The sequence below is a fragment of the Lissotriton helveticus genome, chromosome 3_2 (assembly GCF_964261635.1).
Source record: "Lissotriton helveticus chromosome 3_2, aLisHel1.1, whole genome shotgun sequence".
NCBI lineage: Eukaryota > Metazoa > Chordata > Amphibia > Caudata > Salamandridae > Lissotriton > Lissotriton helveticus.
Genome location: NC_136062.1, coordinates 12,576,875 through 12,604,370, shown reverse-complemented (window position 1 = coordinate 12,604,370; position 27,496 = coordinate 12,576,875). Strand labels below are relative to the sequence as shown.

The following is a 27,496-nucleotide window of genomic DNA, read 5'->3' as shown; positions in this document are numbered from 1 at the left end:
ATTTTAACAGTATTTCCGAGAAATTGTTTTTCAATAGAGAGAAAACCTGCTTGCATGTATTTCGTTGTTGTAGTTTCAACTTCTCATGCATGATGAAGGGTCTTGGGTATACCTTTGGTGAAGGCTTACTAATTGGTATTCCCCAGCTGAGGAAGATGTATTTTTCATTATTAATTAATTCTGCTATAGAACCAGAGTTTAAAGTAATCAATGTCATTTCTTGATTATTTTCTTTGTTTGGTATAAATTCTATAGCTTCAATGTCATCACTTGAGATCTTTCCTAGCGATGGAATAGATTCAAAGAGGTGAAGAATATTTCCGCTGTTTAGTATATCTTGTAACCCTCTAGAATGATATTCCGGTTTAAAGATCAGTTGTGCCTTACCAGTAGCTGTTGATTGCTCACTACTGTCATCTACAGTACCTAAATGGTCTTTATTTGAGAATACTTTCTCCTCTCTATTTCTTACATTATCCAAGTGTGTTCTATTCAATATGGTGCAGTATTCCTCTGTTTCATTAAATCACTTTGGGTTGTGTTTATATGATTTGGCATATTTGTAAGATTTATTTGATTTTGAGGGTGTTGATTTTGATTTGTGCTTTGAATTTTACTTTGCTATACCAGGAATGTTCTTTGTACTGTTGGTGCAATACTTTTCACGTCATCTTTATACGGATTATTTTTTTTCTGAGGTTTTGGTAAGCTTTTTAGTTTCACTATTTTCCCACAATATGTCAGTTATCTCCATTGATTGTTTCTCTAGACCTTTAAGTTTTTCTCTGGATATATCATCTTTTTCCATTGAATCTATGTTAATCCTCTCTTCCTCGGGTTCGTAGGGATTACTTCTGTTTGTATTTGTTGCAGTTGGTATATTGTTTTGGGCATATGTTTAAATAATTTGCTCTCTCACCTACTTTTCATTTGTACCTTTAATAAATAAGGAAAAATATTTCAAATTGTTACTATTATTTGTAGAAATCTGTTCTCTGTGTGATTCCTTTTCCTGATTTCCCCTGATTTCCTTATTCCATTTTTTACCGTCGCCACCTAATTTAGTGAGTTCTTTTTCTGGAGCTTGTATTGTAATTGCTGAATTCCGTTTGGTCTTATTCCTCTCTTTACATAATTTTTTCTTATGTTTCTTAGTCATACTGAAAGGAGGGGAAACAACTTCCTTAACCTCCGGGTCTTTCACATTATCTTCTAAATGAGAACATTGGCTTTATGTCATTTGACCGCTCCTCCTCTTGCAGTAGTTTTTGGCCTGCTGTTTCTTTGGATTTTCCATGCTCATTGTATCTTTCAGAGCGTTTAGTTGGACAACATTGCTTAACTGTTTTATATTATTGTCTACTCCAGCGTCCTTTATTATTCTGGTGTCCACTTTATCCTTGTTTATTTCTTTCTGCAGACTTGATTTTACGTCTTCGAGTATTGAGTTAATTACTTCTGGTATTGTTACGAGTTTATTAATTATTGGGGCACATGTACAGTCAAGATATGTTGAAGCAGCTTGTGTTTGAGCTCTTATTATCAGGCTATTTAACTGAGGGAGTTTTTGATCTATTCCTGCTACTGCGTTTGCCATCACGTTAAGTAAATCAATTTGGATCTCCATTTTACTTGACTGAAATGTCAGTGCTTCTAAGGTCAGTGATGAAGTTTGATATAAGATGTCCCATAAGGATCCAAAGTACTGATTGACAGTTTTGGACCTCATGGTTCTGCTGGAATCCTTGATCCCTTTGAGTAAATTCATCTGAACCCACTTCGGAATTTAATTGCTCCTTATTTGCCTCTTTACATTTTTGGGTGTATTTGTTATCACTATAGGTTTCCCTGATACTTGGCGTACTGCAAAGCCGTATTGACCTTTTCTCCTAGTCATCGGTTCCATGGTGAGTATCTATTTCTTCAATTTGATCAATGGAGGTTGTGCTATTCTCCATATCCATGCTTAATTCTGCAACTAAGACTGTGCCCATATCCGTTCTTAATTCCGGGGCTATGCCACTACTTACTCCATGTTGGATTGCCCGGATATCTACTGCTGGCTGTTCCAGAGTGCCCTGGTTAGTCACCTGCCATGAAAGCATAGTGTCCATCGTCATCTCAGTTTTTTTTTCTAACTTCCTCTTTTACCTCTAGGGGCAGTGAGGCCCTCGTTGGCATTGTTGGTATTATAATTAACATTTTCAATGTTTGAAATATACCAATCTGTTGCACCTGTTGTATTAACTTTTTCCCTATCTGCCTGTTGGAAGCTTTTATTTTGAAACTGCGTACCTATCTCTTGACCATTGTTTTATTATCAAACTTATTTGATTGGCTTAATTGGAGATTTGCCGCTTCTGTCCCTATTTTCATTGTCATCATAGCTCCGGGAGGGTCTTTCATGAACTCAAATTTATGAGTGACTTTCATAGATTATTTTTTAACATACGCGTCCATTTTTGCTTTTATTTTTTTTGTGGCTTTTGATGCCTGTACTTTCCTAGCTTTTCTTATGGGAGGGCCCGATACCCTCTCTTTTCCGGAACGCATATTAGTTGTTAGCAGAGTTAGTAGAGTTAATGGCAGTGTTTCGTGCTCCGTTAATGATTCAAATTGGGGCCAAGGCTTATTGTATATCTGGCCCTGAGCTCTTAAGCTTTGGGATTGTGAAAAAAATGTAATCATGCCAAGCTTTGCCTTGCCCCCTGCAGTGGCACTCACTCACCGTTGTTGTCCTGTAATCCTTCTCTATTGCTTGGCTAAGTAGGTGGGTAGGCAGGAAGCCACAACCAAAGCTTCAGCAGAATCAGGTGAGGCCGTTTAGAAGCAGGTGGGCGGGGGCCAGGGCAGGAGGGCGGTGGACAGAGCGGCAAATGCCTGGCAGAGCTCTTGGCATTCCTGCTCCCGATCCGCTCCTGCTCTGCTCACCACTGCTCGCCACTAGTGCTCTTCCTCTCGGCGAACCCGAAACTCCAGGCAGGATCCACAAACTCCGGACAGGATCTTCAGTAGCAAATTCACACTGCCCTGCACTCCAGTTTCCGTCACTCAAGCTGTTATGTAGTGCCCCGCATTCTCAATCTGGAATATCACAGGTTCTTACCTTACTTGGGTGCAGGTTTTGAGGGGACTGATCACGTTCCTCCTGGGGAGAGCAGGGGCGGTCCTTGCAGATTGTGCAAGCTGCACCGGCCTAATGCTGGTCGCCTCCGCACAGCTAAGAGGCACCGCAGCACTAGCCTTGCCCTTCTTGCGGCTTTGCCGCTTGCCGCCTGACCACCTGAGATCCTCCTAGGGCTGCAGGCTTTTTTTTCACCTCTCTGCAGCCCCTCCGTGGCTCTCTCTCACGGCACTCTCTTGCAGCACTCACTTGCGGCTCCTGCTACTGCGGCTGCCTTCCTCTACTCCGCTCTGTAGTCCGCTCTATAGACTGCTTCTAACCCCCTTAAACTGGTGGCTCGCGGCTCCTGCGGCTGTTCTCCTCTGCTCGCAGTCTGTTCGGCTCCAAATATCAATCCGCACTTCTGCTTCCGTCAGAGGCGAATTTCCACATCACAGCATCGCAGAGGCTGTTCAGAGAGACTCAGATTGACAGATTGGTGACCTGGTATGGACTTACAGGTTGAACGTTTGGAGAGAGAATGTGTTCCGTGCATTTTGAGTGAGAAGAGGGTGAAACCCAAAGTACAGCCCATGGTTGTCAGAGATCAAAGAGATGGAGGATTTTTGGGAAAACATTTCTATCAAACATAAAAAAGGTTCTCTATATCATCCCGAGACAAACTGTATGGTAGAGCGTTTTAACAGAGTGTTAAAATAAACCATTGCTATGGCCAAACAGAATAATCTTTATTGGAGAGAAGAAATAAATAGGAAAGTTGAAGTTTATAGAGTTTCTCCCCATTTCATCACAGGAAGGACATCGTTTGAATTGTTTAGGGGAAGGTATGCCAACACTTTGGTTGCGCCAAATTGGGTGAATGATTGAATCTAAGAGAGGTTTGCTCTTGTCTGATGGAGGAGGAAGAGTTAAAGAAATGGAGAGGATTAATGCTCGAAAGATCAATTTTGGTTGTAGGAAACCTGTAAAGACTACCCCTGTGAAAGTTGGTGATTGGGTCATGATTAGAGCACCTCTTAGGAGAAAAACAATTTGCATTTTTAAGAAACCATATAAAGTGATTCAAGTCTTGACAAATGCTGTTAAAACGGAGGATTCACCCATTTGGAATCTTAACAGAGTGATTGTGTTAAAGGAGCATTTGTCGGGACACATTAAATGTAATTCTATTTCTACGGGCTCTTCCTCACAGAGACAAAATACAGATGTGGAGCAGTCATTGGACTCTTTACCTACAGGCTCTTCTTCACAGAGATAAAACAAGCATTTACAATGCAACGGTCTCGCCTTTGCAAAAGTTAGAGCTATTGGTATTGTAAATGACAAACTTTATTTATGGGTTGGTTTTGAAAACAGATAAATAAATGGCCTTGTCATTTACAATGCCAATAGCTTTAGCTCTCGCAAATGCGAGAACTATTGCATTTACACACGCACACAAACTGCAGCTCAATGGGCAGATTTCCTTTTTAAATAACAGTCTTGGTGCCTGTTGCTTGGTGGGCCCTGTGACGTCTCAACTTTAAAGTATATAGAACCCAGTACTAAAAGAAAGTGTCTGGAAGCAGGGTGTGGGAAACAGTGGCCTGACAGAGGAGGCTGCTTGGAAGCCTTCAGCCTCGGAAGGAAACAGCACTGGGAGGAAGTCACCGGGGCTCCTGCGGTGCCTCCGCTCGGATGGCTTCTTAGTGCTTCCTCCAAACACCAGAGGTGCTTTGTATGACGGCAAGGGTTTGGCAGGAACCCGAAGACCCCTTCCGGGACACTCTGGGTGCAAGCAGAACACAGGAGAGATACTTGGCAGTGCCCGTGTGCAGACCAGCCCCAGGGGCTCAGCATCACTGCTACGAACAAAGGCTGGCACCACCCTGAAACCACCGCCCTGCATCCCATCCCCAGCCCTGACAGCCACAAGTGCCCTAAATGCAGTGTGTGAGGAGGACCACGAAGGGTTGTGCACCCTGCCATGGGTGATGTACCAGAACCGCTATCCCACAACCTCCCCCAGGGAATGGAAAGGAGCCCTCCCCAATCCACCCCATGACAATGCCCGGCGAAGCGTGACTCTACCCAGTGAGCAGGGGAGCGGCCCTGCCTGTACCTCACCCCGCGCCCCGCAGCTTCCCCGCATGGGACTCACCACGACGGCAGAGGTCCGCACCGCCTCAGAGATGCTCTGCCGCAGCTCGGCCGCAGCTCGGCCGCCATGCCCGGCTTGCTGAGGCGCTTGGTGAACTTCCTGACTTCACACATGGTGCTGGCCAGCTGGGCGAGTCTGGGGCCGCGGGGAGCTGGGGGCTGTCCAGCTCACGCTGCCTCCGTTGCTGTCTGCGCTTTGGCTCCGTCTGAGCAGGGGGCGAGGTCACGAGGGTGGAAGCGTGCATCGCTCTGGCAGAGCCTGCAGCAGGACCAGCACGGCGCGGGCAGCGGCATCCTCGTGGCCAGCGCGCTCCGAGTGTGCCCACAGCACTCAGGACAGGGATGGCTGCACACCGGACAACTGTGGCAGGGGGCATGACCGAGGAGGGACCCAGGGCGCAGACTCCGCTGTGCCAGCCTAGCATCCCTGCTGCCATACACGAGCTTCCTGTGGTTGTTGGCACGTAGGTAGAAAAAAAACGCACAGCCAAGACAGGAGACGAAACTGCACCACAAACAATACAATTAAATAACAAAAACGTACAGCCTAAACTGGAGACGAAACTGCACTACAAACAATACAATTAGATTAAAAAGCGCCTGACTTCCTGCTGGTGTAAAAGCTTTCTTATCTTCTTTACGGGGCCATCTGTTGGCCCCATAAAATAGATACGAAAGCTTTTACGCCAACAGGAAGTCAAGGAGCCACGTCTGAAAAGGATGGGGCTTAAAGAGAAAGAAATACGTCATGGCGACCTCTTCTCCAATGGCTGGCCACCGTTTAGGAGGCCAGCCAATGGAGAAGAGGGGTGGGGCTTAACCCTCACTAGTATAACTCACTCTAAAACAAAATCTTGCAAGCTCGACTGTGCATATGCGCAGTACGCCACGCGAGACCTAAAAAAGGAATGTGAGACAGCCGTCGCATTTCAAGGACTTTATCCTGGAGTAGAGAAGAACATAAGAGGATTTCTATCTTTTGTCTTCTCATGTTTGCATTCTCAAGTTTTGCTCTCTCTTTTTTTTTTATATATTTTTTATTTTAGAAATAAAGCAAGAGGAGGCATTACAGATATCAGGTGTCATACTATAAAATACAGAACAGGGACAGGCGGGGGAAATATACAGGCAAATAATCAATGCAACGAAAAACATGACGTCATCTCGATTACGCATATTAGAGAAAGAGGATTAATCACTATATCAGACGATCTAAAACGATGCCAACCGCAAGACCCCGTCCTCAATGATACAGGATAATTAAAGCCAGTGTAGACACCCAGATGAATAAAGAACCAGTGAAGGATAAACAGCCCACCTCTCGTGAAAAGGAAAAAGGAAAGAAAAAAAAGGAGCCATAGAACAAAACAAAGGCAAACTAACCCCCCCCCTAACCCCCCACCCTGCACCCCTGCAATGGCTACGGCCTAACCCCACTAGCAGCGTGCCTGTCGCCCAAGAACTTGCCCTAAAAGAAGGAGAAAAGATAGAGTGAAGGAGGAGAAAACAAATACACCCCCGGTCTCCCATACCCCCCTCCAGAAGCTACCACCCCGAGACATAGTCCAACAATATTCAGCAAAATATACAGACCAATCGGGGGAGTTTCGCAAATAACCACCCAGCTCCCGTCACATTATAGGTACAATCCCGGCATGGAATAAAGGTATTTTATCAAACCAGGGCAGTCAAGTTCAGCCCTGGCCAGTACGGTCTTTCGTAAGAGTCTTTTTCACTCGAACCGCCATCTTGCTGGAAAAGGCAAAGCGTTCTTCAAAGTTCATGTCAGTGCTGCAGGATCGAAAACAGGATAAAAGGTCCCGATGTCCACTAATCGGGCAAGGAAAGGTGTCCAAGAATTGCGGGTATCTCCAATAGTCACTGAGGAGCTTGTTACAGCACAGAAGACCGTCAACATATGTATTAGGCGGCAGCAGGATCGAGCAGGGGACGCTGGCGATAATCACGGGCTTGCTGATTGTTAATTGGGAACCGACAAAGCTCATTAAATCCGGGTTCAGCACGGGGTCCTCGATCTCAGGCGTACAGTGCACAATTGGTACCACAGCTAGCTGAAAACTTAACGAAGAATCATCATCTGGTCCCAAGATACCGTCCACTTTCACAATCAGTGTCCAGAACACAGCGATGGTGTGCGAATGGAGCACCCCAATGGCGGCCATGACGGCCTGCAGCGATGGCGTGCCTTCCGTCCGCCCCATCCCCTCTCAGTAGGCGATAGAGCAGGACTTGAACCCTGGAGGCCGGCTACTCCGGGGTAACAGGTCACACAAATCTGATGTAACAGTGGGCGCTCCTCATCTTGCAAAATCGACACCTTCGCCGTTAGCGAGGGCCCCAGCCCGTCCACCCCGGGAAGGTAGCAGGGTCTCCGGGCGCCGGACCCCCGACCACGGCAGCCGGTGCGGCACGCTGATGTGTCCTCGGCGTAGACTGTACACTGTATCGTCCCCAAAAATCAACAATTTACGGCACCCTTCGGGAGACCGGGCTCAGTCCAGGTCCTGCGGCCGACGTTGATCAACTCCAACCCGGATAGGCTAGAAATCGAGGCCCCGGCTTCCACACGTTGTTAGGCCGAGAATGGAAACACGGCGTATCATCTTCATCCGATAAGATAAAAAACTCGGGATTGCACCTTTAGAAGCAGAAAAACTTCACGAACATGGGAATCTGGTGCGAGTTCAGGATTAATGGCAGGATATTCGAGCTGCTGGCGGAGGTCGGAGGAGCCGGGAGCTTACGCGGCCATCTTGATTGCTAGCGTAGCTCCTCCTCCGTTTTGCTCTTTCTTATTTGTTTTTTTATATTATTGGTTACTCCTTTCTCATTGTATTTTACTTGTGTTTTATAAAGGGGGAAGTTGTCTGGTATTGTGGCATTTACTTCTGCGTAGTATTTATTCTTGAGCAGCATCATGGTAATGGAACCTGGTGAAAGGGAATGTTGGTAGCCTCGATAGTTAACTTTACTGAGCCTTGCTGGATGGATGAGAATTTTCTACTTGGATTCAATCATCCTTTTCACCCTAAGCCTGACTCTTCCTTATTTAATTAAAGATCATATCTATTTTACACAGACTTTACAACAGAAGATTAAAGAATTTTCACTGCTCTCATGTGTATTTATTACTCTTTTATCCATCACACTGCTAAATCAAAATAAAAAATCAAGATGCAGACAACATTGCCGCGTTCTAGTTCACAACAAAAGCAGATATTTGGGGGTTCTACTATTGTTGCATAGGCACATGTGTGCCTTTCACGGACCTGGTAGCTGGAGAAAGTACAGACAGATCTATTGATGGGCACAAAGCAGAACCTCTGCAATCTCAGGGTATGGACAGTGAATCACAGCAGCCATAATCTAGCTCAGTTCATTTGCAGGCAGCTCCATTAGGCTGAAGAGCACACAGAGACAAAAATCACACCCATTTAAAAGAATTAAAAGTACCTTTGGGCCAGTGCAACTTTTAGCTTGTCGTTCTCACACTTCAGCTCCATGTCGACAGGGCCCCCGTGGGACGCCTTTTCGTCGTCCGTTCCATTCACGCTCGATCCCCGAGAAGGGGTGTCACGCCCAGATTCCTGCAGCAAAATAGAATAAACCATTAATAAAATTCAGCAGCAAGTACTTCTGACTAATATTAAAGCTAGCGCTTTGAAATCACAACTGTGGCTCTCATCAAACACACAGGGCGTAGAGCATGGCGCATCATAGGTAAGCCAGTAGACTGCTAAAGGCCAACAAGGGTAAATAAAGACAACATTGTGAATAGCATGAACTCCTCTTATAGAGGGAGTACAAGGGGCGCACGTGAAAGAGTAACAATCATGTGCGTGAGGAACACTACAGTTTGAGATAGTTACAGCTTTGAACTGAGTTGCATTATATTAACATTTACATGCCAGTTTCTTAGCCATTTCAAGACCTATTGTGCATTTAAGCAAGGGTGTAAGAGACATCCCAAAAGGAAAAATAGTCCCCAAACGCCTTTTTCTGAAGCAAAATTGGAATTCCAAGGCGAAGACAGCGTGGAACGTTTAGGAATGTCCATGAAGACAAGAGTTTGTGGATATACACAAACGCCTTGACAACTCATTGTAACCTTGGAAGCACACAAGGTTTATTCTGGCCAATGGCAAATGTAATCCTGTTTACAGGGTAGGAATGGAGCACCCCCAAAAGAGATAGGGATGTAAGAGAAGGGGTCTCTCTATGGGGGGGAACATATTTTCTTAGTGGAAACAAAAATTAAGAATTTGTGCACTTGCAGTTGTGCAAATACTTATTTATTTATTTATTTATTACACGTATAAAGCGCGCTATCACCTCGAAAGGGATCCTGGCGCTGGCAGCATCGAAAAAGCAAAAAAGGGCGGCTAGTGGCAGGCTGAGAATTTAAGAAGAGAGGGGAAAAAGACAAGTTTTTAGCTGCCTTCTAAAGGCAAGAAGGCAGTTAATCTGCCTGAGTTAAATGGGCAGAGAATTCCAAAGCTTGGCCGCAGCCACACTAAATGATCTAAATACATTTTCTCATGTGCTATACACTTAGACATGCACATTTGCCTTCCCAAAAACATAATTGGACATTTACAAACCCTTTCACGGGAAGAGATGGGTTTCACAAAGTACATTAAATCATTACATATACAATTCTGTGCAACGTACATGAATTGTATGAATAAAGGATACAATTTTGGTTACTTTTTTAATAGAATCAACCATTGTTATGATTTTGTTAGGACTCAAGTGTGAATCTCGAGCCTAAAATGGCTGCCTTATTGAGTGGTCTCTTTACATAATGTGGCAGCCTGACCTCAAGGTCTTTTCAACTGGGCTCGTTTTGTAAATGTCTGTCCTTGATCAGTCATCAACAAGTTTCTTGAGGTTCTTTGCTCTACCAATACTGAGAAAAATGCCTTTAATTAATTGCCAGTACTTTTGTTTCCTTTAATTTGAATAGTAAGTTGGTGAGAACCAGGTACCACAAGGACTTTCGGAAAAGAAGGACCCCAGCTTTACACTTGATTAGCCGATATTTCTGAACATTAATTCATCTTGCCTTGTACATTTTTTGAGCCTCAGGTTGGGCTCTCTATGGTCTGTAAATAAAAATTAAAATGTGGGCACCAGAATGTATGCAAAGTGATTTTTTCAACATGGTATCATAGGTGTAGCGGTTGCTTTTTTTCTTTTCTTCAAATTTGTCTTTAAGGAAAACTTGCTATTGGTAATCTGACTGAGGACAACTAAACATGTTTCACCCCCTATGGGTTGCAGGCTGGTGTTTTTTCAAGGCAGCCGAAGCGACAGGCCGATCTTAAGTAAGCCTTTGTATGTAAAAAAGTGAGGCAGAAACAGCGACAAGCGTCTCATTTGGTCTTGGTAAAAAAAAAAGTCTAAATGATGTCCCAGGTTGAGAATAGTGGGCACGTGCCACAAAGAGACAGGGTGGACATGTCAGGAGCGGGGTTTCCTCATGCTCTCAAACCTCACACATCGCATAATTTTCAGTGTTCCACAGGAGTGGCAATCTTGGAAAATAATATCTCCAGGCTGGGGACCAAAAAGTCAAGTTACCAGACTATGAACATTCTGGCATAAAAGAAAGACCCTAACAGATATTACACTTCACAGTTTTTAATTATATGGGTATGAAATCATTGAAGAAACGTCATGTTTTTACGATGTGTATATTTTATTAAATAAGTGTAAGTTTACTATGTATGTGCATCTGTTAATGTTTTGAGATAGGTATACACTTTTTAATAGGGTTCTAACGCATCTTTGTTCGGCCAATGCAGAAAAGATACTCAAAAGAAAGAACACATTCTACGACAACATGACCATCTGCTTCATTTTTTCAGACCTCTTTCTTCCTCTGAAGTATGTGCTTCGATGCTGTGAACTAAGTTCCTTTCTTCGTGGCCAAGACGACAGCATGCAGACTGTAATAGCAGAGTTTAATTGGGCAGCGTTTGTCCACTAGAGAAACCATGTCTAAGACATGCCGTTCTTTTAATCTGAATGTGCTCACGGCATTCAATAAAGTATGTATATCTGCGAGTGAGTCACAACTCATTTTAGCTTGGAGAAGCAATTTTCTGCTCTTTTCTCACTACGGGGTCCAGTTGGCGTAGAATGACCCAAGCACTTACTGTGCATTCTCGCACACGTTATTTCTTTCTTTTTCTTCACCAGTTAAAATGAGGTCACTATTTTTCTTTCTTCACGGTCATGAAAGTTACCAATGTTGATAGCATGAGCAAACTGGTGAGTACCAACCAGCAGCTCTCCTGGTGATGCTTACGCAAGGTACTTTCTGACCTCACACATTTTTTCTTCTTGGTCGCACTCACAAGAGGAAATGCTGTTTGGAGTAATGACAAACAGTTAAAATTGAACACTCAGAACTAGATGTGACTGGCATTTTTATAAAACCAGCCTCTGGGCAGAGATAATGTTAAGCTGCCCCTAGTGTCCTTGAAAAGATTTGGTGTTGCATAATCAGGATTTGTGTATTATGATTTAATGAGTGGAATGCAACCGGATTATTTCCCTCTAGTACTCCTTTCTGTGTATGATAACCTCTTCCTCAGCCAAGGCTCCCTTCCTGTTGCCCCTTAAAACAGGACAGAATACCCCACTTCTTAAAAAACCCTCCGCCTATGTGAATGACCTCAACAACTTCCGCCCTATCACCATCCTCCCTTTTCTTGCGAAAATCACAGGAAGATGTGCAGCAAAACAACTTTCCCTACATATCAAGGATAACAATCTTTGACGAATTCCAATCTGGCTTCATGCAAGATTGTAGCACTGAAACAGCCTTGCTGCAAGTGATCAGCGATGCCCTGCATGTACTTGACTCGGGGGAGTCTTGTCTCTTGATTCTGCTTGACCTTTCTGAAACCTTTGACACTGTTAATCACAACACACTTCTGAACACTTTAAAACAAAGAATGGGCTTGGAAGGCACAGTGCTCAAATGGTTTGCTTCAATGCTCTCGGGTAGATCTCAATTGATCAAAATAACTAACAGCCTCTCAACTTCAATCGCATATGGTCAAGGTGCCCCTCCAGTATCTATTCGCACACCCACTTTTTTGTTCAATCTTTACTTGGAACTGTTGGTAAATCTCCCAAGTAAATCTGGGATCCTTTACCACCTCTATGCTGAAACCTAAATCTACCTTAAGGTGTCATCCGCACATGACATCTCAATTATCAACACCACTCCACTCTATCAAAAATTGGATGTCAGCTCGTCAACTCCTTCTGAATCCTTCCTAAACTGAATTACTCCTTCTCTCTACCTCACTCTCTCCTCCTCCAGTTCAATCTTGGATGGAGAAGCTGAATTTACTTAAACCAATTGTTGACAGTGCTAAATCACTTGGTGTCATACTAGACAAAAAGGGTTGATCTACACTCCCACATCAATCCCATCGCCAAGAATGCAAGTTACCAACTGCGGCGTCTCTGGGGGATTTAGCATTTCTTTCCAAAGCAGGACCTAAAAACCATGGTCAATCTCTGGTTCTCTCGAGATTCTGCTATTGTAATTATCTCCTTGCTGGCCTCCCCAAATCCCACCTTTCCCCTCTTAAATCCGTACTCCAGGTGGCGTGGCCTGAGGCGTCAAGATGGCGGTCACACTCAGAGTGCTCCCGACCCCCTCCGTCATCCGCCTCATATCCGCCGCTACCAGCCCATGATTAATCCCTCTACCCGCCGGACACTGCTCCCTGTGCTGCCCGCTGTCCCCCGGTGTCCTTGAAGAGCCGCGGTGGCTCTCCCTTCCTCCTGTGGAGCCCTTTGCTGCCCGCGGCCTGCCTCACCTAAAATGGCAGCCCCCAGGTAGCGCGGACCAAGGCCCGGTCATTCGCGCCCCTGCGGTCCAGTGATCTCCTTTCCTGCGGATGGTGGAGGGGGGTGGCGGACCCGCGAGGCTGCCTTTTCACCTCGGGACTGCGGACTGCTTGCTGGAGCTGGAGGCCCGTGGGTGGTGGAGGCGCCCGAGACCTCAGGTGCCCTGAGCCACGCACGAGAGGCGGCCGGGCCGTCGCGCCGCCCCGGAGCTGTGGGCGGAGTGGTTGGTGCTGGGACGGCGGCGACTGGTCCCGGCAGGATGCCGGAGGAGCTGAGGGAGCTGCCAACGTTTGCCCTGAGCTATGCCGCCGTGGGAGTGCTGGTCCACGGAGCGGACCCGATGGTGAGGAGCGCCTGGAGGGGGAGGTGCGGCCAGGGCCTCTGCTGTCAGTCCTGAGGCCTAGGACTCGCCTGGTCTGCGCTGACGTGCCCCCGTGGGGAGGCCCGCCAAGCCCCCGGCTCTGGCGCTGCCCTGGTGGGCCTTGAGGGGGGGTCCCCCGAGGAGGGCTACGGATTGCCAGGGGACCACGGGGACCGGCCCCCGAGAACTTTCTTCTTCCCTGGGCGGTAAGACCTCTCCCCCCTGGCTGGACTGGAGTGCTGAGGGGCTTGGCCCGGCCACCTGCACCGCGGTGCGCCCTTCCCTTACGACCGGACTGTTTGGCCGCGGGCCTGAACGGCCAATCTTTCCCTGAGTGGAACACCGTGCGGCAGCCTAGCCGGGGGTAAGTCAGCCATCTCACTGGGTGGCATCCCCTCCCCTCTCCCTTTGCCCCCCTCCCCTCCCCCTCCCTTCTCCCCTCACCCCCTCCTGGAGCTTTGGACTGGGGGTCCTTGGTGTCGACGGGCCGGGCGTGGGGGCGAAGTTCAGCCACTATATCGGGTGGCGGGGACGCTGACCGGGGAGCCCTTCTATTTCTTACCGAATGCGTGCTGGTTGACCTCTCTGGAGATTATGGGGAAGCCCCGCGCCCTTCCAGCCCCTGGCCCTTCGACCCAAACAACGATGGAGCAGTTCGCGAAGCCGGATCTGGGCCCCGCCTGCGGAACGCCGGGTTGCTCTGGTCTAGCCGGGGGAGTTCTCTCGAACATCTTTCAGGCGATCAGCAAGTCCCAGGCATCCGTGGAGAACAAGATGGGGAAGTACGGATAGACGTGGCCTTAGTTCGTCAAGACCTTCGCAAGGCCACAGAACGCACCAACGAGGCGAAGTCCCGTATCTCCACGGTGGTAGATGACGTAAGCACCCTCAAGTCTCAGGTGGCCCGTCTCCAGTCGCAGACCTCTGAGCTACACCGTAGAGCCAAGGATGCCGAAAACAGGGTGCGCCGCAACAACCTGCGCCTCCTGGGTTTCCCCGAGGGGGTTGATAAGGACCTTGTTGCCACCTTTATGGAGACCTGGATCTGCTCCTGGATGCCTAAGGAGAAACTCTACCCCTGGTTCGTGGTCGAGCGGGCCCACCGCTCTCTTGCCCCTAAACCGCCGCCTGGTGCCCCTGCTCCCCCCGTCATCCTTCGGATCCTCAACTTTTGCGACAGGGACGCCATACTGGGGAGCTGGGGCCACTGCACTACCAGGACTCTAAGATAATGGTGTTTCCGGACTATTCCATGGAGGTCCAGGCGCAACGTCGCTCCTATGATGAAGTCAAACAAAAACTCAGAGCGATGGGCCTTCGCAATGGGCTCCTCTTCCCAGCCCGCCTCAAAGTGATCTTCCAAAACAAGACCTTTTTCTTAGATTCCCCCCAGGCCGCGTGGACCTGGGTCACGGAGGAGCGGCCCCTCCTGCCGGGAGCATCTCTCTCTCCTTCCCGGAGGGCCCCTGGACGACAGAGCCAGCCCGCGCCAAAGCCCCAACGACGTAGGACCGGATCCCGGAGGAGAGACGGCCGTCGAGGTAGGGGCTCCCGGTCGCCAGAGGCGCAGTCCCAGCGTTCGCCGATTCAGACACAGGGGCAAAGACCCAACCCCCCCCCCACCGCTGGCTTCCTCCTCGATTGACCTGGGCAGCGTCCCTGGACCCAGTGCAACTCAGCGACGTGCGAAGTCAGACTCAGACCTGTCAGGGAGTCCCGTGATTCGTGGCTCTGATGGGGAGACCGGGTCATGAACGACACTGCCTCTGATGCCTGGGGCTCCACCCTTGGGTTCTTCATCACTGAGACTGCCTCGGACTCCCCGCACCAGCTCTTACGGAGCTCATTTGACTGGTTTGGTGGGGTACTAACCTTTGCTGTAATCCTGGGTTCTGGCAATCTAGCTAAGATATACCTGTTCTTGCTGTTAGCATTTCATCCGAACACATGGAGGGGGGTCAGTCTCAGCCATGTCCCATTTTTTTGTTGCTAACCGTTTTAGTTTAGCTATTTACCTTCTTGGGAGGTGCTAGTATAAGGAATTTTTTAGGGCGACAGTAATATAGGGAAGTATAGGGTGGGGGGAGTTGGGAGGCAGGGGGGGGGGGGGGGGGAGATCGTTGTGTCCCAGAAGTTTGTTATTTTTAGCCACCTACGGGCCGCTGTGTTCTGTTCCTATTGGTAGCAAAATGTTTTTTCCTTTTTCATCAGCTGGCGCACACACCGTTACCTCCTCTACCCATGTCCTGGGGACCCGGTTCTGGGTTGGGCTTCCTCTCCGGCCTCACACACGGCCTTCCACATGCACCCGCATTATCTAATTTTCATACATGTCTCCTGCCTATAACAGACCCCTCCACATTCTCTAATGGAATGTAAATGGCCTTCTGGACCACAGCAAGCGTGCCGCGGTTCTTCGCGCAGCCCACCGTCACATGCCCGACTCCTTGCTTCTCCAGGAGATGCACCTCCTGGGCCCCCACTGCCATTTCTTAGCCCGTTTCGGGTTTGACCGAGTCTGGCACTCTGGCTTTGCCCGAGGTTCCCGGGGGGTGGCATTCTCCTTAGACAGGGGCTTCCCTTTACCTTGATTACCGCCGAATCCGACACGCAGGGGACGTATGTGGCCTTGTCAGGGTTGATTGAGGGGAATCCCGTGAACCTCCTGAACACCTATGTCCCCCCAGCGCTCTTGGCACCCACTCTTCGGCGCCTGATGCAGGTGATCTCCTACCTTCCCCAGGGCCTCACTGTCGTCGGGGGAGACTTCAACGCTGTCTTGCAGCCCTTGAAAGATGTGACGGGCACTCCGTCAGCGCAGCGGTTGGTCTCTGCGAGGAACCTTGTGAGATGGACTTCGGCTGTGGGTCTCTGGGACGTCTGGAGGGTATGGCACCCCTGAAGGGAACAATACACACACACACGTCGGCCACTCACCATACCCACTCCTGCATAGATCTTGTCCTAATGCCCGACACAGATTGCCAACTGGTATCAGGAGCGGATATCCTCCCCAGAGGAATCTCCGACCATTCCCCCATCTCTCTCCGCATTGGGTCCCCTGCTGCGGGCCCTAGGGCGGTATGGCGACTGAACGCTTGGTACCTGCAAGACCCCACTTTGATGGAGTCCCGGGGCTAGGAACTGCGCCACTACTTCTCCACCAATGCGGGCTCAATCCCTTCGCAGGGAATGCTCTGGGAGGCCGGTAAGGCGGTGGTTCGAGGGGTGGCCAGGGGACTGGTCCACACCAAGCGCGCAGACCAGGTCGCCCAACTGGTACAATTGGAATCCCGGGCTGTACAACTGGAGCATGCCCATCTGACTAATGGTACTAGCGACTCCTCTAGGCAACTGGCGCTGGTCCGAGACGAGATTCGACGGATCTCCCTGGAGTCGGCCAAAATGCTTTGGCGCTCCTCTGTGACTCGGATCTACGGCTTGGGGGACAACAATTGTAAACTTCTTCACAACCTGGTGTCATACCCCAGAACCAACTGTATTATCCCGGAGATCCGGACGGTCGCATGGACCCGTCGAGTGACGTCGTCGGCCATTGCACAAATCTTCACGCACTACTATGAGACCCTATACGCAGCGCGCCCTCCCGGTTCCTCCCTTGCTGGACTAATGGAGGAATCCGGAACCCACCTGCCATGTCTCTCCCGAGAGACCGCTGATGCTCTAGACGGCCCTCTAACCCCGGAAGAAATTCACAAGTCTATCTCCCTGCTGCACTTCGGCAAGATGCCCGGACCCGACGGGTTCCCCCAGGAGTACTACGCTATATTCCAGGACGACCTGGTGCCCCATTTGACGTAACTTTTCCGCCAGGTGGTTGAGGAGGGGTCCTTTCCATCTGAATCCGATGTGGCTACCATTGTGGTCATCCCAAAGACACGGCCGCCCTCTCTAAAATGCTCAGACTACCGCCCAATCTCGCTGATTAACACAGAAGTCAAAATCTTTGCCACTGCGATAGCCCAGCGACTTCTGCCTCTGCTGCAAGACCTGGTCCACCCCGACCAGTGTGGCTTCATGCCTGCCAGGGGCACCCGCCACTGTATTCGCCGCCTCCATCTGGCGCTGGCCCATCGGCTGTCCCCATACCTGGCATTGCTTACCGGGGATTTCGAGAAAGCCTTTGACACGGTGGATTGGGGGTACCTGGGCAATGTCCTGGAGAGAATGGGATTCAGCCTTCCCTTCCACCGCCTGATCAGGGTTCTTTATCATAGCCCTACAGCCCGTGTACTTGTTAATGGTGAGCTGTCGGAACCATTTCCGATCCGGAGAGGCAGCCGTCAGGGCTGCCCTCTCTCACCACTTTTACTCGCACTGGTGATGGAGCCCATGGCGGTGTTAATCCAACAGAACTCCCTTATCCAGGGTTGGGCCTGGGATCTGAGCCAGGTGGATAAAATCGCTCTATACGCGGACGATGTCCTGCTCTACCTGGCGGATCTAGAGCAATCCGGCCCTAGAGCTCTAGCGGCCCTCGCGGCGTTTGAACAGGTCTCAGGGCTTTGTCTTAACCCGACAAAATCCACCCTGGTCCCCCTACACCCCTCCCGGGCGCGTTTTGACTGGCAGGCGGCGATTCCCCTCCGGAGGCAATCATTCAAATACCTGGGCGTGTGGGTGACCCTCCTCCCAGAGCTGGAATGGGCCCTCAATGTTGCCGCCCTGGGCGCTCGGATGAGGACGACCTTAGCAACTGGCAATCCCTTCCCCTTAACCCGCTGGGCAGGAGCACCGTTTTTAAAATGATGATTCTCCCCCGCTTTCTCTACATTCTACAGAACACCACGGTCCATCTCTCGGGTGGCTGGTTTCGGGAATTGGACAGCACACTCACCCAATTCCTGTGGGGAGGTGGGCATCCGCGAATGTCTGTCCCATTGTCGGGTTCCCCCTTTTGATGGAGGCATGGGAGTCACCAATATCCACCTTTACTATTTGGCCACGAGGTTCATCGTGATCAACGACTGGTTTGCGGGCGGCAGGTCTGACCCAGCTTACCGACTGGAACTCAGTACCTTAGATTTCGCACAGCTTCAGGGATTCCTCTATGGCTCCCCGGTGCCGCAGGCCTTGCCCCCAGTCACTAGGACGGTGCTCACGGCCTGGCGCGCGGCCCTTAGACAAGTGAGATGGGACCGGAGGCTAACTAGACAAACACCGTTATGGCATGGCGCCTGGCAGAGGGAGGTCTTGTCCTTGGGAGGTTTCTGTCGCTGGGACCTGGTGGGGATTTCTCTCCTTGGGGATGTGTGGGTGGGGGACCACATGCGCTCCGTCTCAGACCTACAACACAGACATGCCCTCTCCCACTCCCAGTTCTACAAATACTTACAACTTAGCCATGCCCTCCACACACATCTCCCAACACCCACCACTCTCCCGGAGTTCAGCCCTCTGGAAGCTCAGGTAATGATGGGGAACCTGGGTAGGGGGGGTGTGTCCCGTATATACCGAGCTCTAGTAAACAACTGCCCTACATCCCTGGACCGGCTTAGGGAGCGTTGGGAGGGGTGGGTGGGTCCTTTAAACGATGCAGACTGGTGTGACGCCCTCATGGCACCCAAAACCCTGACATCATCATCTAAGTTACGCCTGGTCCAACTTTACTACCTCCATACAGCGTACCTCACCCCAGCACGTCTCTTCCGAGCCGGCTTAAGAACCTCCCCGGCATGTGCGCGCTGCGACTGCCCCTGCAGACTTCTACCATGTGGTGTGGCTGTGCCCGGCCTTCGAGCCGTTCTGGAAGGGGGTGGAGCGCGCGCTCGCGCAGGCTCTGGGGTGGGAGGTTCCCCATGACCCGAGGAACCTGCTGCTGGGGGTGTTTGCTGGCCTAGATGGCTCCAATCAATCAATCAGGAGTTTGTTAAAGCGCGACTACTCACCCGTAAGGGTCTCAAGGCGCTAGGGGTGGGGGGGTTGGGGGGTGCAGGTTCCATTCCATCAAGGAGGGGGTCTGTCGAAGAGCCATGTTTTGAGGTTTCTTGTGAAGATGGGGAGCGATGTTGTCTGTCTGAGGTGGAGCGGAAGGGCGTTCCATGCTTTGGCCGCGAGGAAGGAGAAGGAGCGGCCTCCCGATCTGGTCTTTCTGGTGCGGGGGACCACAGCATAGGAAAGCTGGGCTGATCGTAGGGTCCTTTGGGGTGCGTGGAATTTGAGTCGGCTGTTCAGGTATGCTGGTCCGGTGCCGTGGAGGGCCTTGTGTGCGTGGGTGAGCATCTTAAAGGTGATTCTCGCCTCGACGGGGAGCCAGTGGAGTGTGCGCAGGTGCTGGGAGATGTGGCAGTGTTTTGGCAGGTTGAGGACCAGTCTTGCGGTGGCGTTCTGGATGTTCTGTAGCTTGCAGATGAGGTTTTTGTTTATTCCGGCGTAGAGTGCGTTGCCGTAGTCGAGTCTGCTGGTGACCAGGGCGTGAGTGACTGTCTTTCGGTGTTCGAGGGGGATCCATTTGAAGGTCTTACGAAGGAGGCGGAGGGTGTGGAAGCAGGAAGATGAGACAGAGTTGATCTGGCGGTCCATTTTGAGCTCGGAGTCCAGGATGATTCCCAGGTTGCGTGCGTGGTCTGTGGGGGTTGGAGGGTTTCCGAGGGTGGTGGGCCACCAGGTGTCACTCCAGGCGTCGGGGTTTGGGCCCATGATGAGTACTTCTGTTTTGTTGGTGTTTAGTTGTAGGCAGCTGTTTTTCATCCATTTGGCGACGGCTTCCATGCCTTCTCGAAAGTTGCGTCTGGCGGTGTTGAGCTCGTTGGATAGGGAGAGGATGAGCTGGGTGTCGTCTGCATATGACACGATGTTGAGTCCGTAGGTTCTGACGATGGGGGCAAGTGGAGCCATGTAGACAAGCACTTCCTGACAAGCACTTCCTGGGGACGGCCCTGGCAGTGGCGGAGCGGGACATAGCGGCCGGTGGGTCCCTGGCTGCGGCTCTGACGCTGCAGAAATGGAGGAGGGGCGTAGATTGGTGTGGGGTGCAGGAGGAGTCCCTCTTTGAAGCCCAGGGTTGCCCGGAAATGTTCAGCAGGGAGTGGGGCAAATGGTTCGGCGTGTTGCCTTGAGGGTCCAAGCCTCATTATGCATATATGTTATATGGAAGCTAATGTAACCACTCAGGGGGGACCTATTATGCCAGTGTTGTCGCCAAGGAGGGGAAGATTTTTAACGTTGATGTGTGATTTGCCACCAATGAATTTGTTTGTTCCAGAAATTTCAATAAAAATTGATTATTAAAAACAAAAAATCTGTACTCCATTCAGTGGCTTGTTTTGTTTACGGGGACAAAAGAAATGATCACATCACACCCATACTGTTTGCTCTTCGATGGCTTTCCATCGAAGTAAGGTCAATCTACAAGACTTCCCATCCAACCACCCTTATTGGCGGAGTATCGTCATGTGGGAGTTGGTACATGATCCTGATGCCGCCCCAACCATCCAGAAGATGGTGCGGATATGGATCTGTAAGTACACTCTAGCAAAGATAGTATTCAAAAGGTGGAGAGATGATTAAGTGCAGTGCTCAGGTGAAAAGTGAAGCTAAAATTGACTACTTAGACAAGAAATGTGTTTAATGAGGATTGTCTAAGTGTCAAGGTTAAAACCACGCCCACATAGAAAAATTATAATGTGCGCCACTCTATAGTTATAATTTTTCTATGTGGGCGTGGTTTTAACCTTGACACTTAGACAATCCTCATTAAACACATTTCTTGTCTAAGTAGTCAATTTTAGCTTCACTTTTCACCTGAGCACTGCACTTAATCATCTCTCCACCTTTTGAATACTATCTTGGCTAGAGTGTACTTACAGATCCATATCCGCACCATCTTCTGGATGGTTGGGGCGGCATCAGGATCATGTACCAACTCCCACATGACGATACTCCGCCAATAAGGGTGGTCGGATGGGAATTTCTCAGCCTGATATGATTCATTCTGTATAGTTGTTAGTCATCAGCCTCTGTATTAACACACACTTCAGACCTAGTCTCTCTCTTTTGTAGTTTACGTTATAGAATAGGGGAATGGGACACTAGGTCGATAAATATTTCCCTTGCCCCCTTTTATAGTATTTTTTGTGCAATCTACAAGACTGCCTGGATCACTTCCTCACCTCAATACCTGGCAAATAAACTTAATATCTGAGGTGGCTCTAGACTTTCATGCAATGCTGAAAACGTACTGCTCGAGCCCCCTACTTTCAAAAGGGAAAGATCTATGGCTCAATTCTTCTTAGGCGATGCAGTTAGAACCTGGAACTCGCTTCTTCCATTACCATGAACCACCACCTCTATCCAGACTTTCAAAACAGACCTCGAATCTCTTCCCTTCCAAAGACACTTCCAGAATAAATACATCCCTTTTCATGTCCCTCAGGGACGCTTGGCATTCACCTGAGCCCAACATTGTAAATATGTATCCTATACCTGTACGTACCATACGTTTATTTATTTTTTTGTGTTGGCCACCTCTTATTTTATTTTACTTTAACTATCCAGATTGCATTTGTAACATGTAAGTATGTAAATCTCCTTATGTAACTTACTTGGTTCCATTATAAAGCACCCTGACACCTTTGGGTAAACTGTGCTGTATAAAAATGCAATAAATAAATAAATATGCTGTTGGCTCTATTCCAACCACCCATCTCTGGTGCTGTGCTACATCAAGTTGAACCTGGTGGCCAGGGTCAGTCTAACATTCAACAAATCAAGGACAGGACAACTATCATGTCAGCTAAGCGGGTACTGTGATGGCTGCTGTACATTTCTGCGTATCCCTGCAGTAACTGTTGAATGTGTTATTTTTTTAGGTCTTCACTAAAAACAACCTTAACTGTTGGTTGGCAAGCCCTACTGTTTCCAATAAATACACAGTTACGTAAACTGAGGCCAGTGCTTAATCAAGTCAAGTCAAGTCAAAGATAGCTTTATTCGATTTTTTGTTAAAAGACCATAAAAGCACATAAAAATACAACTTTTTTTCTTTTATCATATTAAAAATAGTTATAAAAAATTTTGAAATTTAAAATACAATGGTAAAAAGGCGTTGCGAGAGAAACATTTCATACAAAAGATATCTGAAAAGAACACACATTAAAGTGGATTTTATCCTTCTTTTAAGTATTTAGGCCATCGTAGATCTGCATCTCACTATGAACTTAAAAAATTTAGCAGTGGTAACTCTAGTGGGTTCATCTTGTAGCAAATACAGTCTAAATAGGGCAATTCTACATTGTCTAATGCCCCAGGCCTTTAGGAGGGGTAACAAGTGCTTCTTCCTTCCCCATTCGTAGTACTTACAGAAAAGAATGCTGTGGATGTTTGACTGCGCAGACAAATCGTCACATGGACAGTTTATTAATGTGCCAGACCAGTCATTTGGTGCAGGAAATGTTATCATTCTATAGAAACATTCAGTCCTCATCCTGCTAAATAACATCCGCGTATAGCAGGAAGTTTCAGGTGCCAAGTATGGGTGTAATCCTGGGCCATGGAGAAGACAGCAATGAGAAATGGAGGATTTATTACCATCCAGATATCATCGCCTGTCTTCTAGCAGATCTAAACACATTTCCTTCAATGCTTTTTTAGATGTCAAGGAGCATGAGGTAGGGATTAAAAAGAATTCTGGATGGCCAATAGAATTACAAAACTTTTTTACATACTGAAGCCATATGATCTTTCTGGCCGCGGCTAAGTTCATGCAGTCCTGTATCACTTCTCTGTTAAAGAATGTTTCATCGGATGTCCAGATTTTGTACCACAACATGATAGGTCGTATCTTAATTAGATCTACAATGTGTACACGGGCCAGTTCACTGTGACAGACAGTAGTGGATATCGATTTTGGGACTGCTAGCAAATACTTAAGAAATGCATTTTCAGTTTGCTGGATTTGGTTGCAGTCACCTGTCCCCCAGATACCAGCCCCGTATGTTGCAGTAGTGACACATTTAGCTGCGTAGACCTTCAACAAGATATCAACCGGTTTGCCACCCAATCTCTTGGCGAACTGCTTGACTGCGCCAATGGTGCAGGAGTACGCCAAGTTGCGCGAAGTGATGGCTGTGGTCCAAGTACCTCTGTTGTTAAAAACAATGCCCAAATAAGAGAAAGTTTTGGTCAAGTCTATCTTTGTACCATTTACAAAAGTTTTACATGCTAGTTTGGAATTCGGATTTGATGCGCAGCACATCGTGTACGTTTTTCCCACGTTAATCTTTAGCCCTCTGGAGCCCATGAAGGAGGAGAAGCCATTTAGAGCCTTCTGCAGGCCCAGCTGGGTTCTAGACATGATAACGGCGTCGTCGGCGTATAGTAAGATTGGGACCGACGCACCGTTGATTTTGGGGAAATCCACTTCCAGACTAGACAAATTATCAGCCACTTTGTTTATATAAAGGTTAAAAAGGAAGGGCGCTAGTATACAACCTTGTCTCACGCCCTTCCCGATGTAAAATTTCTTGGAGCATTCACCATTTTTACCATAGCGTACCGAAGCCCCTGGATCTCTATATAATTCTTTAATGAAGTTTAATATAGTTGGGTCTATCCCCAGGTCATTTAGGGTGCTCCATAGTACGTTGTGACTCAGGCAGTCGAACGCCGAGCTTAGGTCAACAAACGTCATATAGAGCTTCCCTTTTTTTGCCACAGTGTATTTACTAACAATCAGTGCCAGGTTGAGGCCCTGCTCTACCGTACCTAGCCCACTCTTGAACCCATATTGGAATTTGGACAGTACCCCTTCCATTGTGGCCCAAGTTTGTAATTTGGTAAGAATGACTCTGCCCGCTACCTTCATCAGGGAGTCGAGAAGCGATATGGGCCTATAACATTTCGGGTCCTCTCTATTTCCCTTCTTGTATATTGGAATTACAATGGCTTCCTGCCAGGTAGCCGGGAATCCCAACTTACTGTAAGAGTTTAAAACATTTGAAAGGAGCGGGGCCCAAAGCTCCATGTTTTCCTTGAAAAGGTCTATGGGGATGCCATCTGGGCCTGGGGCTTTGCCACTGGCGCTCTCTCTCAAGGCCTGCTCAACCTCGTATGGAAGGAAGGTGATATCTAGTGGGAATATAGCAGTGGTGGATGTCTCTATGGGAGGTGTGGGGAGGATAGTGTGGGTAAATGCCGCGGGGGGACCAGCCGCGGTCAAAACGTCGCGTGAATAGAGCCCTGTAAAGTAACTGACCCATGTATCCTCTGTAATGACTACCTCTAATAAGGCGGTTTTCCTATCTGTGAAGAAGGGAGCGTTGACTTCTTTCCAAAAAGAGGCTCCATCGCGCAAGGAACTAGCCTTAATCAGGGCCTCCCAGGCGTGGGCTTTGATCTCTTTTTCCGGTTCTGGATGGCATGTCTATATGTTGCCCTGGCTGATCTCACTACCTCAGTTATTTTAGGTTTAGCTTTTATTGCTTGGAGAAGGTCAGTGTGGGCCTTCCTACAGGCAATGTCAAACCACCCAGTAATTTGGCTGCTTTTATCGCCATTGCTTTGCTTCTTTGTTAGTTTTGTATTAACAGTATTTACTATGCTGTCGTAGGCTACTTTTATTTTAAGCGGATCGGGACAAGCTTCTAAGCATATCATGATCTCCCCCAAATGCTCTGATAACACTTCCTTTAGGAATTTTTTAGGGTCTACCTTAGCCCACTTGATCGTATACCCATTTCGGCTTGCCAACGAGATGGAATGACGATATAGTGATTCAGATAATTTCTTATCGTTAGTGGCCATGGTGCCTGTAGAGAAGTGAGCACTGATTGGAAAGTGGTCACTCATCGCCATTTCCTCTGTCGCAAAGTCCTGTGCTATGGCCTGATTACTGTTGGATATTAGCATGAAATCTATAATAGTCCCCTGGCCCCTACCATGGAAGGTTGTTTGAAAAGGAACCATCGGCTCACATAGTTCGTTTACAAAGCCTAAGTCCCAGGTATGCATAAGTTGGTTCAAATGGGTGCCGAATGAGGTGTGCTCAAAATGGGTGCTTGGTTCACCTTTTAGATTATAAATGCCACACCGGTCAGCACCACTGTGGGGACACAGATGGCAGTTAAAGTCCCCGACTATGAGGATGCCACCCGCCGTCTTAGACCCGTTGTTTAAACAATTGTTTAAATCCTCTAAGAGCAACTCACCCTCATTATGTATGATGTTATTATATAAATTAATTAGCGTGAGACTCACACCCTTGCCCCGGAGAAGAAACCCTTGCCAGGGTTTAGACTTGCTATACACAGGCCCCCCGTGGTCTATTCTCTCTATTGTCAGGTTTGACAAATTGGACAGATAGGTACATAAACCTCCTGAGCCCCTCCCCCGCTGCCCTAGGCTTGGTGCTGAGAAGAGGGTACTATACCCCTCAATATGGGTTGCCTCTTGATCCCAACACTCCTGCATGCAGATTAAATCAAAGTTGTTAATAAAGGACAAGAAGGTTGAATCCTTTGCATTTTTCGAAAGGCCTGCGATGTTCCAGGATGTTAAGGCGATATTGCCCGTCTTTGCTACCTGTGTCGGGATTTTTGTTTGGGCAGTTGGACTTGCACTTGCTCTCAGCCTATGCATCTCAGAGTTATGTGAATCTTCCCCACTAGAATCCGTATCAACTAAGTTACCCAAGTAGTTGTTAGAGACAGCCTGGCTAGAGGTGGGGAGTTCGTATGAACCTGATAGATCAGAATTAATACATGGGGGGGGCTGGCCTGTGTGATCAATGGGGTGTATACTGATGCTCCCCGTAGGTTTACTCGCTATCCTTGTGCAACATGGCTGAGAGCTATTAATCTGTGGGGTACTGATTTGGGCTTCTCGTGGTCAATCGACCATGTCGAGACACTCATATCTGTTTCTAGTGGTTAGCCCCCTCCAACCCTCTGTATTAAAATAATCCCTTCTAGGGGGACAGTATCTCGGTTCCCAGACCCTGGGTCTGTGCCTGTTCCATCGGCCCACCTGATTCCAAGACCAGTCCGAGCCTTGATCCCAGATCGGAGTAGCTCCGTGGTCATGGGTGTTGGGAGATGGATAAAAAAAAGATAGGCGAAGAGCATCGACCCCTCCCTTTTTCTCTAAAGAGGGCCATGAACAGATGTAGTCAACTGCGGATGGGTCATCGCAGGTGACTATCACACAATCACCTTGTAGGCTTTTCCTGGTGTCTCCAATCCACGGGACTCTGCGTACGGTGGAAATTCTACACGCGGGGTGTGGATGGAGTGGTCTGTTGAGACCCAACCATTGTAGCACTTTGTTTTGGAGTGACCAAGATGGTTCGTCCACGTTGTCTGCCAGTTCAGGCACCCCCGTGAGTACAACAGTATAGGGGGATGACTCTGGTGGCAGATGTATAGGGCGCCTAGGTCTCGCTCCTTGCATACCACCCGCTATAGACTGAGACACTGCTGCATTCGGTGGTAACGACGGGATGGCTTTTTGTGGGCGACCTTTTAATGCAACAGGGGTTGGCTGAGACTCATTTTGAGGTGTGTTCATCTGCACTTGTCTGGCTTTTGGGGCAGCCTGAGGCGTAGCTTCGGGTATCAGGGGCTTTGGCTGCACTTTCGATGCCTTTGCAGTTTGGGGCGTTTTTTTAGCAGGGGGGGCCAGATTAGGTGGATTGCCTTGGATCTTGTTGGATTTTTGCTTGTCCCCCCCCACCTCCTTAGGACCCAGGGTTTTCTGCGTGAATGGCTGAACAGTCAGCTTGGCTAGCTGTTTTTCGACATTCATGAGGCTTTTCTCTATGGGTTGGAAATAACGTTTGAGAAGCTCCCCCAGTCCTACTAAGAGGGAGTTGTTGGCTACGCAAGTTTTACAAAAGGACCCCTGCGCCCCCGTGCTGGTTGCTGTTTCCAGCATTTCTGTTGGAAGGATGGGGAGGTTAGAGGTTCTCTTTGACTGATGTGCGGTTTGCTCAGTGATGTCAGACGTGAGTGAAATGATGT

At 48.6% G+C, this 27,496-nt stretch overlaps 1 protein-coding gene across 2 annotated transcripts in view; it reads right to left on the bottom strand.

The window, feature by feature from the left end:
* HOMER2 (homer scaffold protein 2) overlaps window positions 1-27,496 on the bottom strand; it is a 697,936-nt gene that overhangs the window by 288,174 nt on the left and 382,266 nt on the right. For both annotated transcript variants that reach the window (XM_078684745.1, XM_078684746.1), the window contains one exon: window positions 8,738-8,871. In XM_078684745.1, coding sequence (XP_078540871.1) covers window positions 8,738-8,871 — 134 coding nt within the window. The remainder of the gene's footprint in view (window positions 1-8,737; window positions 8,872-27,496) is intronic.